This window comes from Salvelinus fontinalis, chromosome 28 (assembly GCF_029448725.1).
Source record: "Salvelinus fontinalis isolate EN_2023a chromosome 28, ASM2944872v1, whole genome shotgun sequence".
Lineage (NCBI taxonomy): Eukaryota > Metazoa > Chordata > Actinopteri > Salmoniformes > Salmonidae > Salvelinus > Salvelinus fontinalis.
Window position 1 is genome coordinate 24,397,807 of NC_074692.1, and position 15,752 is coordinate 24,413,558.

The following is a 15,752-nucleotide window of genomic DNA, read 5'->3' on the forward strand; positions in this document are numbered from 1 at the left end:
TGAGGTCAGGGCAGTCAGAATGGTCAGGCAGGAGGGAATGGAGTCCAGAAAAACAGACAAAGGTCAAAACCGGGAGGACTAGTAAAAGAGAATAGAAATGTAGGAGCACGGGAAAAAACACGCTGGTTGACTTGAACATACAAGACGAACTGGCACAAAGAGACAGGAAACACAGGGATAAATACACCAGGGAAAATAAGTGACACCTGGAGGGGGTGGAGACAGGTGAAACAGATCAGGACGTGACAAAGATAAAGCAAAGCAGTGCGACAAAAACAACACAGAGTTACACATATGATAAACAAACATAACACAATAGAAAAGGTATATGTACAGTGTGTGCAAATGTAGTAAGATTAGGGAGGTAAGGCAATAAATAGGCAATAGAGGCGAAATAATTACAATTTAGCATTAACACTGGAGTGATAGATGTGCAGATGATGATGTGCAAGTAGAAATACTGGGGTGCAAAAGAGCAACAACAAAAAAAACGATATGGGGATGAGGTACAGTGATCGGTAAGCTGCTCTGACAGCTGATGCTTAACGTTAGAGAGGGAGAAATAAGTCTCCAGCTTCAGTGATTTTTAAATAAATAAAGATAATGAGGCTATATACAGGGGGTACCGGTACCGGGTCAATGTGTAGGGGTACATGTTAGTGCAGGTCATTTGTACATGTAGGAAAGGGTAAGTGACTATGCATGGATAATAAACAGCGAGTAGCAGCAGTGTAAAAACAAAGGGGGGGAGTGGTGTCAATGCAAACAGTCCGGGTGGCCATTTGATTAATTGTTCAGCAGTCTTATGGCTTGGGGGTAGAAGCTGTTAAGGAGCCTTTTGAACCTAGACTTGGAGCTCTGGTAAAGCTTGCCGTGCGGTAGCAGAGAAAACAGTCCATGACTTGGGTGACTGGAGTCTTTGACAATTTGTTGGGCCTTCCTCTGACACCGCCTAGTATATAGGTCCTGGATGGCAGGAAGCTTGGCCCCAGCGATGTACTGAGCCGTACTCACTACCCTCTGAAGCACCTTTCGGTCGGATGCCGAGCAGTTGCCATACCAGGCGGTGATGCAACTGGTCAGGATGCTCTCAATGGTGCAGCTGTATAACTTTGAGGATCTAGGGACCCATACCAAATATTTTCCGTCTCCTGAGGGGGAGAAGGCATTGTCGTGCCCTCTTCATGACTTTCTTGGTGTGTTTGGAACATGATAGTTTGTTGGTGATGTGGACACCAAGGAACATGAAACTCTCGACCCGCTTCACTACAACTACGTTGATGTGAATGGGGGCGTGTTCAACCCTCCTTTTCCTGTAACCCACGATCATCTCCTTTGACTTGCTCACGTTGAGGGAAAGGCTGTTATCATGGAACCACACTGCCAGGTCTCTGACGTCCTCCCTAAAGGCTGTCTCAACGTTGTTGGTGATCAGGCCTACCACCGTTGTGTCATCATTTAAACATTTAAAAAATGTAAAGGGGGTAGATCAGCTTTAATATTGCAGATAGATTGTAGCATCCATCAATGTAATTGTCTGCATCGCTTCCAATCCCCCATATACATTTTTTTCAAATATACAGTGGGGAGAACAAGTATTTGATACACTGCCAATTTTGCAGATTTTCCTACTTACAAAGCATGTAGAGGTCTGTAATTTTTTATCATAGGTACACTTCAACTGTGAGAGACGGAATCTAAAACAAAAATCCAGAAAATCACATTGTATGATTTTTAAGTAATTCATTAGCATTTTATTGCAGGACATAAGTATTTGATACATCAGAAAAGCAGAACTTAATATTTGGTACAGAAACCTTTGTTTGCAATTACAGAGATCATACATTTCCTGTAGTTCTTGACCAGGTTTTCACACACTGCAGCAGGGATTTTGGCCCACTCCTCCATACAGACCTTCTCCAGATCCTGTCGCTGGGCAATACGGACTTTCAGCTCCCTCCAAAGATGTTCTACTGGGTTCAGGTCTGGAGACTGGCTAGACCACTCCAGGACCTTGAGATGCTTCTTACGGAGCCACTCCTTAGTTGCCTTGGCTGTGTGTCGTTGTCATGCTGGAAGACCCAGCCACGACCCATCTTCAATGCTCTTACTGAGGGAAGGAGGTTGTTGGCCAAGATCTCGCGATACATGGCCCCATCCATCCTCCCCTCAATACGGTGCAGTCGTCCTGTCCCCTTTGCAGAAAAGCATCCCCAAAGAATGATGTTTCCACCTCCATGCTTCACGGTTGGGATGGTGTTCTTGGGGTTGTACTCATCCTTCTTCTTCCTCCAAACACGGCGAGTGGACTTTAGACCAAAAAGCTCTATTTTTGTCTCATCAGACCACATGACCTTGCCCCATTCCTCCTCTGGGTAATCCAGATGGTCATTGGCAAACTTCGGACGGGCCTGGACATACATAGTTTACATACACTTAGGTTGGAGTCATTAAAACTCGTTTTTCAACCCCTCCACAAATTTCTTGTAAACAAACTATAGTTTTGGCAAGTCAGTTAGGACATCTCCTTTGTGCATGACACAAGTAATTTTTCCAACAATTGTTCACAGACAAATTATTTCACTTATAATTCACTGTATCACAATTCCAGTGGGTCAGAAATTTACATACACTACGTTGACTGTGCCTTTAAACAGCTTGTCAAATTCCAGAAAATGACATCATGGCTTTATAAGCTTCTGATAGGCTAATTAACATAATTTGAGTCAATTGGAGGTGTACCTGTGGATGTATTTCAAGGCCTACCTTCAAACTCAGTGCCTCTTTGCTTGACATCATGGAAAAATCCTAAAGAAATCAGCCAAGACCTCAGAAAGAAAATTGGAGACCTCCAGCAGTCTGGTTCATCCTTGGGAGCAATTTACAAACACCTGAAGGTACCACATTCATCTGTACAAACAATAGTACGCAAGTGTAAACACCATGGAAACACGCAGGCGTCACACCGCTCAGGAAGGAGACGCGTTCTGTCTCTGAGAGATGAAAGTTGCCGGGGACTCCGGACCGTAGATCGTCGCCGGGGACTCCGGACTGGGAACCCTCGCAGGAGGCTCTGGACTGCAGACCGTCGCAGAAGGCTCTGGACTGCAGACAGTCGCAGAAGGCTCTGGACTGCCGTCCGTCGCTGGAGGCTCTGGACTGCGGACCGTAGATGGAGGCTCTGGATTGCGGACCGTAGATGGAGGCTCTGGATTGCGGACCGTCGATGGAGGCTCCGGACTGCGGACCGTCGATGGAGGCTCCGGACTGCGGACCGTCGCCGGAGGCTCCGGACTGCGGACCGTCGCCGGAGGCTCCGGACTGCGGACCGTCGCCGGAGGCTCCGGACTGCGGACCGTCGCCGGAGGCTCCGGACTGCGGACCGTCGCCGGAGGCTCCGGACTGCGGACCGTCGCCGGAGGCTCCGGACTGCGGACCGTCGCCGGAGGCTCCGGACTGCGGACCGTCGCCGGAGGCTCCGGACTGCGGACCGTCGCCGGAGGCTCCGGACTGCGGACCGTCGCCGGAGGCTCCGGACTGCGGACCGTCGCCGGAGGCTCCGGACTGCGGACCGTCGCCGGAGGCTCCGGACTGCGGACCGTCGCCGGAGGCTCCGGACTGCGGACCGTCGCCGGAGGTTCCGGACTGCGGACCGTCGCCGGAGGTTCCGGACTGCGGACCGTTGCCGGAGGTTCCGGACTGCGGACCGTCGCCGGAGGTTCCGGACTGCGGACCGTCGCCGGAGGTTCCGGACTGTGAAACTGTCGCCGGAGGTTCCGGACTGTGAAACTGTCGCCGGAGGTTCCGGACTGGGAACTGTCGCTGGAAGCTCTGGACTGGGGAGACGCACTGGAGGCCTGATGCGTGGGGCTGGTACAGGTGGCACCGGGCTGGTGACACGCACCTCAGGGCGAGTGCGGGGAGGAGGCACAGGATGTACTGGACTGTGGAGGCGCACTGGAGGCCTGATGCGTGGGGCCGGTACACGTGGCACCGGGCTGGTGACACGCACCTCAGGGCGAGTGCGGGGAGGAGGCACAGGACGTACTGAACTGTGGAGGCGCACTGGAGGACTGATGCGTGGGGCCGGTACAGGTGGCAACAGGCTGGTGACACGCACCTCAGGGCGAGTGCGGGGAGGAGGCACGGGACGTACTGGACTGTGGAGGCGCACTGGAGGACTGATGCGTGGGGCCGGTACAGGTGGCAACAGGCTGGTGACACGCACCTCAGGGCGAGTGCGGGGAGGAGGCACGGGACGTACTGGACTGTGGAGACGCACTGGAGGTCTGGAGCGTAGAGCTGGCACAACGCGTCCTGGACAAATGACCACCTTCGCACGGCAAGTGCGGGGAGCTGGCACAGGACGCACTGGGCTGTGAAGGGGAACTGGGAACACAGTGCGTAGAACCGGCGCATGATGTACTGGACCCTGGAGGCGTACTGGAGACCAGGAGCGATGAGCCGGCACAACCCGTCCTGGACAGATACCCACTTTAGCACGACAAGTGCGAGGAGCTGGCACAGAACGCACCGGGCTGTGAATGCGCACTGGAGACACAGTGCGTATCATCGCAAAACATGGTGCCTGACCGGTCACACGCTCCCCACGGTGAGTACGGGGAGTTGGCTCTGGTTCAAACCCTGTGCCTCCCCCCCAAAACATTTTTTTTAGGCTGCCTCTCAGGCTTCCGTCGTGGCCGCGAACCCCGGTGTTGTCGTTGTTGTTCCCTCGCTGCTTCCACCTGCTCTCATGGTAGGCTTCTGTCTCCTGTCATAATCTCGTCCCACGTCCAGGATATCCTCCACTCCTGGCTTTCCTCCCAGGCCCAGGATCCCTGCTCCTCCGGAGCACGCTGCTTGGTCCGTTGTTGGTGGGATCATCGTTATAATGAGTGGACCAAGATGCAGCGTGGTATGGTTCTATCCTCTTTATTTGGAAGTGAAACTCAAAGAAAACAATAAATCGCAAAATGAAACGTGAAGCAACTATACATAGTCAAGATCCCACAAAGCACAATGGGGAAATGGCTGCCTAAATATGAACCCCAATCAGAAACAACGATAAACAGCTGCCTCTGATTGGGAACCATACCAGGCCAACATAGATATACACTGCTCAAAAAAATAAAGGGAACACTTAAACAACACAATGTAACTCCAAGTTAATCACACTTCTGTGAAATCAAACTGTCCACTTAGGAAGCAACACTGATTGACAATAAATTTCACATGCTGTTGTGCAAATGGAATAGACAAAAGGTGGAACTTATAGGCAATTAGCAAGATACCCCCCGAAACAGGAGTGATTCTGCAGGTGGTGACCACAGACCACTTCTCAGTTCCTATGCTTCCTGGCTGATGTTTTGGTCACTTTTGAATGCTGGCGGTGCTCTCACTCTAGTGGTAGCATGAGACGGAGTCTACAACCCACACAAGTGGCTCAGGTAGTGCAGTTCATCCACGATGGCACATCAACGCGAACTGTGGCAAAAAGGTTTGCTGTGTCTGTCAGCGTAGTGTCCAGAGCATGCAGGCGCTACCAGGAGACAGGCCAGTACATCAGGAGATGTGGAGGAGGCCGTAGGAGGGCAACAACCCAGCAGCAGGACCGCTACCTCCGCCTTTGTGCAAGGAGGAGCACTACCAGAGCCCTGCAAAATGACCTCCAGCAGGCCACAAATGTGCATGTGTCAGCATATGGTCTCACAAGGGCTCTGAGGATCTCATCTCGGTACCTAATGGCAGTCAGGCTACCTCTGGCGAGCACATGGAGGGCTGTGCGGCCCCACAAAGAAATGCCACCCCACACCATGACTGACCCATCGCCAAACCGGTCATGCTGGAGGATGTTGCAGGCAGCAGAACGTTCTCCACGGCGTCTCCAGACTCTGTCACGTCTGTCACATGTGCTCATGTGCTCAGTGTGAACCTGCTTTCATCTGTGAAGAGCACAGGGCGCCAGTGGCGAATTTGCCAATCTTGGTGTTCTCTGGCAAATGCGAAACGTCCTGCACGGTGTTGGGCTGTAAGCACAACCCCCACCTGTGGACGTCGGGCCCTCATACCACCCTCATGGAGTCTGTTTCTGACCGTTTGAGCAGACACTTGCACATTTGTGGCCTGCTGGAGGTCATTTTGCAGGGCTCTGGTAGTGCTCCTCCTTGCACAAAGGCGGAGGTAGCGGTCCTGCTGCTGGGTTGTTGCCCTCCTACGGCCTCCTCCACATCTCCTGATGTACTGGCCTGTCTCCTGGTAGCGCCTGCATGCTCTGGACACTACGCTGACAGACACAGCAAACCTTTTTGCCACAGTTCGCGTTGATGTGCCATCGTGGATGAACTGCACTACCTGAGCCACTTGTGTGGGTTGTAGACTCCGTCTCATGCTACCACTAGAGTGAGAGCACCGCCAGCATTCAAAAGTGACCAAAACATCAGCCAGGAAGCATAGGAACTGAGAAGTGGTCTGTGGTCACCACCTGCAGAATCACTCCTTTTTTGGGGGTGTCTTGCTAATTGCCTATAATTTCCACCTTTTGTCTATTCCATTTGCACAACAGCATGTGAAATTTATTGTCAATCAGTGTTGCTTCCTAAGTGGACAGTTTGATTTCACAGAAGTGTGATTGACTTGGAGTTACATTGTGTTGTTTAAGTGTTCCCTTAATTTTTTTGAGCAGTGTATATATTCACCTAGATAACCCACCCTAGTCACACCCCGACTAAACCAAGATAGAGAATAAAAAGCTCTCTATGGTCAGGGCGTGACATTTTGTCTATTAAAGTAACATCAAATTGATCAGATAGAGTGTAGACATTGTTAATGTTGTAAATGACTATTGTAGCTGGAAGCGGCAGATTTTTTAATGGAATACCTACATAGGCGTACAGAGGCCCATTATCAGCAACCATCACTTCTGTGTTTCAAAGGCACGTTGTGTTAGCTAATCCAAGTTTAGCATTTTAAAAGGCTAATTGATCATTAGAAAGCCCTTTTGCAATTATGTTAGCACAGCTGAAAACTGTTGTTCTGATTAAAGAAGCAATAAAACTGGCCTTCTTGAGTATCTGGGGCATCAGCATTTGTGGGTTCGATTACAGGCTCAAAATGGCCAGAAACAAATAACTTTCTTCTGGAACTTGTCAGTCTATTCTTGTTCTGAGAAATTAAGGCTATTCCATGCGAGAAATTGCCAAGAAACTCAAGATTTCGTACAACGCTGTGTTCTACTCCCTTCACAGAACAGTGCAAACTGTACTTTTTCCCTCTTGTACTTTCCTCTTCCAATTTTGTGGTAAATCCACAATTAGTTGGTTGTAATTTTGGGTAGACATTTCCATATATTTTTCTTAGCTGCATGTGTGACATTACTCCACCAGTCCAATTTATGATATAATTACAAAGATTATTTAAAAAATTTAATAAATAAAAACGTTTTTTATCTATTAGTATATTTGAGTTTAACCACAATATTTGTTGTATTGTTTGTTCTGTTTTTTCAGGTGGATTAAATTGAAATTGTAACTTGTTTATAAACTAGCAATATTTGGGAGATGATTTCCTTTTCAAATAACTGAACGTGTGGGGTTGTAATCTGAATAAAGGGGAAAAGGCCATTATTGAGCATGGGGTGAGACATTGTTATTAATTTGTGAGAGAACCCGTTTGGATTTAACTTTTGTATGACTGAAGCCTTGTGAGAGGTCTAATGCCTTAATATGTAATCATTTCTACCCTCCGAATTCATATTCATTATAAAAATAAGCCTGTTTAATTTTGCCTGGTTTGTCATTAGCAAACTTAATGATGGTGTTGGAGTCGTGCTTGGCCACGCAGTCGTGGGTGAACAGGGAGTACAGGAGAGGGCTAAGCACGCACCCCTGAGGTGCCACCGTGTTGAGGATTAGTGTGGCAGGTGTATTGTTGCCTACTCTTACCACCTGGGGGCAGCCAGTCAGGAAGTCCAGGATCCAGTTGCAGATGGAGGTGTTTACTCCCAGGGTCCTTAGTGATGAGCTTTGTGGTATCTGTTATTGACAAATAGACAAATAGACCCCCCCCCCCCCCCCCGTCTTATCAAACGTAGCTGTTCTGTCCTGCCTATGCATGGAAAACCCAGCCAATTGTATACTATCCGTGTCGTCCTTCATCCAGGACTCGGTGAGACATAAGATATTACAGTTTTTAATGTCCCGTTGGTATGAGAGTCTCGAACGGAGTTCATCCAGTTTATTCTCCAGTGATTGCATGTTGGGTAATGGAATGGATGGTAGAGGCGGGTTACCCACTTGCCAACGAATTCTCACAAGGCACCCTAATCCTTCTGTATTTCCTTATTTTCTTCATGTGAATGGATTTGGGCCTTGTCTGGGAGCAGCATTATATCCTTCACGACTGACTCATTAAAGAAAAATTCTTTGTCCAGTTCGAGGTAATTAATCACTGTTTTGATATCCTGAAGCTCTTTTTGGTCATAAGAGATGGTAGGGTCAACATTATGTATAAAATAAGTTACAAACAATGCAAAAATAACACAAAATAGCCCAATTGATTAAAACATCAGCCATCCCCTCCGGTGCCATATGATATTTGTGCCTCTGTAACTCACTCACCATTATCCACCATTCATTCAGGATTATCTGTAACCATGGTAGCATCCACATTAATGTAGAAGTGTTTAGAAACATATTCTATTCTTATTTACAATAAAAGTGACTCCAAAATTACACAATACATTATTTACCATTCATTTTGGGACCTAAATAATCTGAAACACAACCAAAACAAATAGCAAATGTAGAGTCACAAGGTTGATGTAATCATTGCGTTCTAGGAATATGGGATCAAATACTAAACTTTTGACTACTTTGATCCACATATAAGTGAATTTGTCACAATACTTCTGGTACCCTGAAATGAAGGGACTATGTACAAAAAGTGCTGATATAGATTTAAAAAATACCTTCTAATGAAAGATGACAGTCTGCCCTTAAACTTCATTGTCATTGGATCATTTTAAATCCAAAGTGCTGGAGCACAGAGACAATCACTGTAATTGCATAATTGAGGTGTGTGTGTGTGTACTATAAACCATACAGAGCACAGAGTCCATTATTAATTGTGTGTCCGTGGGACTGTCCATATGGACATGCACCAGCCGGAGAGGTGAACCCTGTGTTTGCCCCATCACTATGTTTCCTTTCTTCCTTTCACTCGGTCTCTCTCGCTTTTTTCAAAACATAGCATAACACAAGGACAACGCAAGCATTGACATCATCCTCTGGGCTAAATCTGATTTATGGTCACTCACACATGCACAACACACACACCAGAGGAGGCTGGTGGGAGGAGCTATAGGAGGACCGGCTCATTGTAATGGCTGGAATTAAATAAATGGAATGGTATCAAACACATCAAACATATGGAACCCACATTTTTGACTTCATTCCATTTATTCCATTTCAGCCATTACAATGAGCCCGTCCTCCAATAGCTCCTCCCACCAGCCTCCTCTGACACACACACACACACAAACACACACAAGCATGCACACACATAGTAAAACCATGTGACTGAGCGACGGTGGAGAGTGGCTGTCTGAGGAAACTGTACACAATGGGGCAACTGGCAGGGTATTGTTAAGGCTGGCTCTGAGATTATCATTCGGCATTAGAAGGTTTACATGACTGCAGCCTGATCAGAGTTCATCATAGTCAATGTTTTATCAACAGTGAACACCATCAGGCATGTTAACCCATCTTTCTGCAGCACCAGGAGAAGCGGTTTGGATTTGGCCCTGAGGATGGGTTGGGTCTCAGGGATTGCATGCCAAATAGCACCTTATTCACTGGTCAAAAGTAGTGCACTAAATAGGGAATAGGGTTCTACTTGGGAACTAGTTAACATCGCAGCCTGGAGGTGTCAACAGATGTGTGTGGTAAACACAGCTCTGTGTGGATAACCTGTCTTCAAAGCCATGTTCCTCTCCTCCCCTCTACTTCAGTAGGAACTATGGTAGTGGGGGAAGGAGGGACGGCTGTGTTTATATACATCCCTCTCTCAACTAATGCTCTCAGTTCCCACACTCAAACCCTCTCCTTTCATCTCCCCCATCTCCGGAAGACAGACAGAGTGATGTGACATGGATGCCAGAGAGGAAAGGGTGTGTGTGCGTGCATGTGAGGGGGGAGGAAATGGGAGAGTGGAGCCAGCTGATGCATCTGCATCCTCTATCCCTTTTCTTTCTTTCTTTTGCATTTTAATTTACAGTGATTTAGAGAAATATACTGGCTTCAACTTCCAAACCTCTTTACCTTAACAAAGACAGAGAGAGACACAGAGAGAGACACAGAGAGAGACACAGAGAGAGACACAGAGAGAGACACAGAGAGAGACACAGAGAGAGACACAGAGAGAGACACAGAGAGAGACACAGAGAGAGACAGAGAGATGCCAGTGTAAAGCTGTCAGCTAGGTGGTGTAACTCTCTGTGCTGATACCAGTAAATGGAGGCTAAATGCTGAACCACCTGCCGCCCTGCATGCTCTGCCAGCTCAGCACTGTGCTCCACACTAATTAAATTAACCACACACACACTGCCCTGCCTTACAGGAAGCTGCATAGGAGGGAGAATCAGCCCTGTTCTGGGAGAGTGGACACACACACACACACACACTACACACTTACCTCTGAGAGGAAGGTCTGTGCTGACTTCTGTGCCCCTACGTGCAGCAGGTACTCATACACATAGAGAGCTAACCTGCACAGAGAAACACAGGGACGATATCATGTTAGTAGGATGATCACTGGACTAGAGTAGTGTAGCCTCACCACGCTACGTCACTGCCTGGATGCTTCAATTTGACCTTTCCTGTCCAATTTCAACCAAGACAGCTTTGGGCCATATGAGACACAGCCAATGTTAAAGTTGAAAACAGCCTGCCAGTAGAAGAACAAACAGCATGCTGGGATGAGTTGGCATCGAGGGAACATACTGTAAATGCCTCTGTTTTACACCAGGCACTCTATACCCCCCAAAAAACAGACTTTTTCTTACACTGGAAAATCCTTTCACAATTGATTCATTCATCGATGAATGAATTAGAGCTGCTTTGTTGATCAAACTAACTTGGAGGGCCGGCCGACGTGCGGGCGGTCTACCCGATACACAGACACAAGACATCCAATGATCAGGTCAGGGATCAATGCAGTATCAGTCAGTCTCTTAACAGTACAATCAGGAACTGATTTAGACCTGAGACACCAGGTTGGTGCAATGAATTATCAGGTAGAACAGAAAAGCAGCAGGCTCCGGACCTCGTAGGGTAACAGTTGAATACCCATGGTATAGGGATAGAGGACATAAGATGAATGAGGTGATGTGTGTGGGTGTGTCCGAAGTGTACTGCAGTCAAACGGAACTTTACATCACCAAAACACTCCAGAGAAGGAACTAATCAGAGTGGCTGCGGATCTGACTTCCTCTTCCCAACAACTAAAGGTCCAAAGTTTCTGCGCATGTGCGGGATGTGCAGTCTCTGCTCCACTGTTTCGGCTGCTCAGAGAACAGGCTACTGTGGTGAATGGTGCTCCTTTAATAAAGTTTGATCAAATTTGAATCAATGTCTGCAAGAACCCAATGATAGTATTCTACATGACATAACCGAATATAATAGCATATTTAAAAAAACACAATTTCTTATGAGATTTTAGGATGATTGTGCAAATGGTTGCATTTTTCTTTGATGTGGCCAAAACTACACAACGAGCACCACTATGCTGACATCCGGTTTGGAGCGAGCGGTCGCATTTGCATTCGCTCTGCAGGTAGTATAACTTTTCATTACATTTCATTATAGTACAACGGTTTAATTTGTCCAACCTTAGCAATTTCTTCTTAGCTAGCTACATAGCCGTCTGTGTATCAAAGATAATTGCGTAATTATCGTATTTCGTCGTCTATCGTAGTCCACACTGCTATCTGCCCAGCAGCTAGCCAGCTAGCAAACGTCCACCGTCTACCCAATAGTAGTATAACTTTTCATTACATTTCATTATAGTACAACGGTCTGATTTTCATTTTCATTACAGTACAACGGTTTGATCTGTTTGATCTTAGCTAGCTACATAGCCGTCTTTGTATCAAACATAATTGTGTAGTTATTGAGGTTCGCTAGCCAGCTATTTTCGTCCTAACGTAACGCAACGTAGCCAACCCTGCTAGCTAGCCAGCTAGCCACCGATTAGCAGCACTGTAGAAACGATTACATTACAACGGAACGACTTGATTTGTGTAGTGTTAGCTAGCTACATAGTTTTCTTTGCTATCTTTGTATCTAAGATAATTGTGTAGCTTTGAGTAATTATCGGTTAGCTAGCCAGCTATTTTCGCCTGCCGCGCTGCCGTCCTCCTACCTAGCCAACACTGCTAGCTAACACTGCTAGCTAGCCAACTTCTACCGAATAGCAGCACTGTAGAAACTTACATTACAACGGAACGACTTGATTAGCGTAGTGTTAGCTAGTTGTCTTTGCTGTCCTTGTATCCATGATAATTGTGTAGTTTAGAGAAATTTAGAGAAATTGTCGAGGTCACCTAGCCAGCTTCACTTTCAACAACGCAGCCACTGCTAGCCAGGCTACTTCACCAGCCAGCAGTACTATATCATTTTAGTCAATCAGATCTTTTATTTTACTTTTATTTTTTGCAACGTAAGCTTAACTTTCTGAACATTCGAGACGTGTAGCCCACTTGTCATTCTAATCTCCTTTGCTTTAGCGTAGCCTCTTCTGTAGCCTGTCAACTATGTGTCTGTCTATCCCTGTTCTCTCCTCTCTGCACAGACCATACAAACGCTTCACACCGCGTGGCCGCGCCCACCCTAACCTGGTGGTCCCAGCCCGCACGACCCACGTGGAGTTCCAGGTCTCCGGTAGCCTCTGGAACTGCCGATCCGCGGCCAACAAGGCAGAGCTCATCTCAGCCTATGCGTCCCTCCAGTCCCTCGACTTCTTGGCACTGACGGAAACATGGCTCACCACAGATAACACTGCTACTCCTACTGCTCTCTCTTCGTCTGCCCACGTGTTCTCGCACACCCCGAGAGCTTCTGGTCAGCGGGGTGGTGGCACCGGGATCCTCATCTCTCCCAAGTGGTAATTCTCTCTTTCTCCCCTTACCCATCTGTCTATCGCCTCCTTTGAATTCCATGCTGTCACAGTTACCAGCCCTTTCAAGCTTAACATCCTTATCATTTATCGCCCTCCAGGTTCCCTTGGAGAGTTCATCAATGAGCTTGATGCCTTGATAAGCTCCTTTCCTGAGGACGGCTCACCTCTCACAGTTCTGGGTGACTTTAACCTCCCCACGTCTACCTTTGACTCATTCCTCTCTGCCTCCTTCTTTCCACTCCTCTCCTCTTTTGACCTCACCCTCTCACCTTCCCCCCCTACTCACAAGGCAGGCAATACGCTTGACCTCATCTTTACTAGATTCTGTTCTTCCACTAACCTCATTGCAACTCCCCTCCAAGTCTCCGACCACTACCTTGTATCCTTTTCCCTCTCGCTCTCATCCAACACTTCCCACACTGCCCCTACTCGGATGGTATCGCGCCGTCCCAACCTTCGCTCTCTCTCCCCCGCTACTCTCTCCTCTTCCATCCTATCATCTCTTCCCTCTGCCCAAACCTTCTCCAACCTATCTCCTGATTCTGCCTCCTCAACCCTCCTCTCCTCCCTTTCTGCATCCTTTGACTCTCTATGTCCCCTATCCTCCAGGCCGGCTCGGTCCTCCCCTCCCGCTCCGTGGCTCGACGACTCATTGCGAGCTCACAGAACAGGGCTCCGGGCAGCCGAGCGGAAATGGAGGAAAACTCGCCTCCCTGCGGACCTGGCATCCTTTCACTCCCTCCTCTCTACATTTTCCTCTTCTGTCTCTGCTGCTAAAGCCACTTTCTACCACTCTAAATTCCAAGCATCTGCCTCTAACCCTAGGAAGCTCTTTGCCACCTTCTCCTCCCTCCTGAATCCTCCCCCCCCCCCCCCTCCTCCCTCTCTGCAGACGACTTCGTCAACCATTTTGAAAAGAAGGTCGACGACATCCGATCCTCGTTTGCTAAGTCAAACGACACTGCTGGATCTGCTCACACTGCCCTACCCTGTGCTTTGACCTCTTTCTCCCCTCTCTCTCCAGATGAAATCTCGCGTCTTGTGACGGCCGGCCGCCCAACAACCTGCCCGCTTGACCCTATCCCCTCCTCTCTTCTCCAGACCATTTCCGGAGACCTTCTCCCTTACCTCACCTCGCTCATCAACTCATCCTTGACCGCTGGCTACGTCCCTTCCGTCTTCAAGAGAGCGAGAGTTGCACCCCTTCTGAAAAAACCTACACTCGATCCCTCCGATGTCAACAACTACAGACCAGTATCCCTTCTTTCTTTTCTCTCCAAAACTCTTGAACGTGCCGTCCTTGGCCAGCTCTCCTGCTATCTCTCTCAGAATGACCTTCTTGATCCAAATCAGTCAGGTTTCAAGACTAGTCACTCAACTGAGACTGCTCTTCTCTGTATCACGGAGGCGCTCCGCACTGCTAAAGCTAACTCTCTCTCCTCTGCTCTCATCCTTCTAGACCTATCGGCTGCCTTCGATACTGTGAACCATCAGATCCTCCTCTCCACCCTCTCCGAGTTGGGCATCTCCGGCGCGGCCCACGCTTGGATTGCGTCCTACCTGACAGGTCGCTCCTACCAGGTGGCGTGGCGAGAATCTGTCTCCTCACCACGCGCTCTCACCACTGGTGTCCCCCAGGGCTCTGTTCTAGGCCCTCTCCTATTCTCGCTATACACCAAGTCACTTGGCTCTGTCATAACCTCACATGGTCTCTCCTATCACTGCTATGCAGATGACACACAATTAATCTTCTCCTTTCCCCCTTCTGATGACCAGGTGGCGAATCGCATCTCTGCATGTCTGGCAGACATATCAGTGTGGATGACGGATCACCACCTCAAGCTGAACCTCGGCAAGACGGAGCTGCTCTTCCTCCCGGGGAAGGACTGCCCGTTCCATGATCTCGCCATCACGGTTGACAACTCCATTGTGTCCTCCTCCCAGAGCGCTAAGAACCTTGGCGTGATCCTGGACAACACCCTGTCGTTCTCAACTAACATCAAGGCGGTGGCCCGTTCCTGTAGGTTCATGCTCTACAACATCCGCAGAGTACGACCCTGCCTCACACAGGAAGCGGCGCAGGTCCTAATCCAGGCACTTGTCATCTCCCGTCTGGATTACTGCAACTCGCTGTTGGCTGGGCTCCCTGCCTGTGCCATCAAACCCCTACAACTCATCCAGAACGCCGCAGCCCGTCTGGTGTTCAACCTTCCCAAGTTCTCTCACGTCACCCCGCTCCTCCGCTCTCTCCACTGGCTTCCAGTTGAAGCTCGCATCCGCTACAAGACCATGGTGCTTGCCTACGGAGCTGTGAGGGGAACGGCACCTCAGTACCTTCAGGCTCTGATCAGGCCCTACACCCAAACAAGGGCACTGCGTTCATCCACCTCTGGCCTGCTCGCCTCCCTACCACTGAGGAAGTACAGTTCCCGCTCAGCCCAGTCAAAACTGTTCGCTGCTCTGGCACCCCAATGGTGGAACAAACTCCCTCACGACGCCAGGACAGCGGAGTCAATCACCACCTTCCGGAGACACCTGAAACCCCACCTCTTCAAGGAATACCTAGGATAAAGCAATCC

General features: G+C 48.7%; 1 protein-coding gene across 2 annotated transcripts in view; it reads right to left on the bottom strand.

Moving 5' to 3' along the window:
* Window positions 1-15,752, bottom strand: part of LOC129826475 (single-stranded DNA-binding protein 2) — a 128,257-nt gene that overhangs the window by 59,977 nt on the left and 52,528 nt on the right. For both annotated transcript variants that reach the window (XM_055887242.1, XM_055887244.1), the window contains exon 2: window positions 10,690-10,762. In XM_055887242.1, coding sequence (XP_055743217.1) covers window positions 10,690-10,762 — 73 coding nt within the window. The remainder of the gene's footprint in view (window positions 1-10,689; window positions 10,763-15,752) is intronic.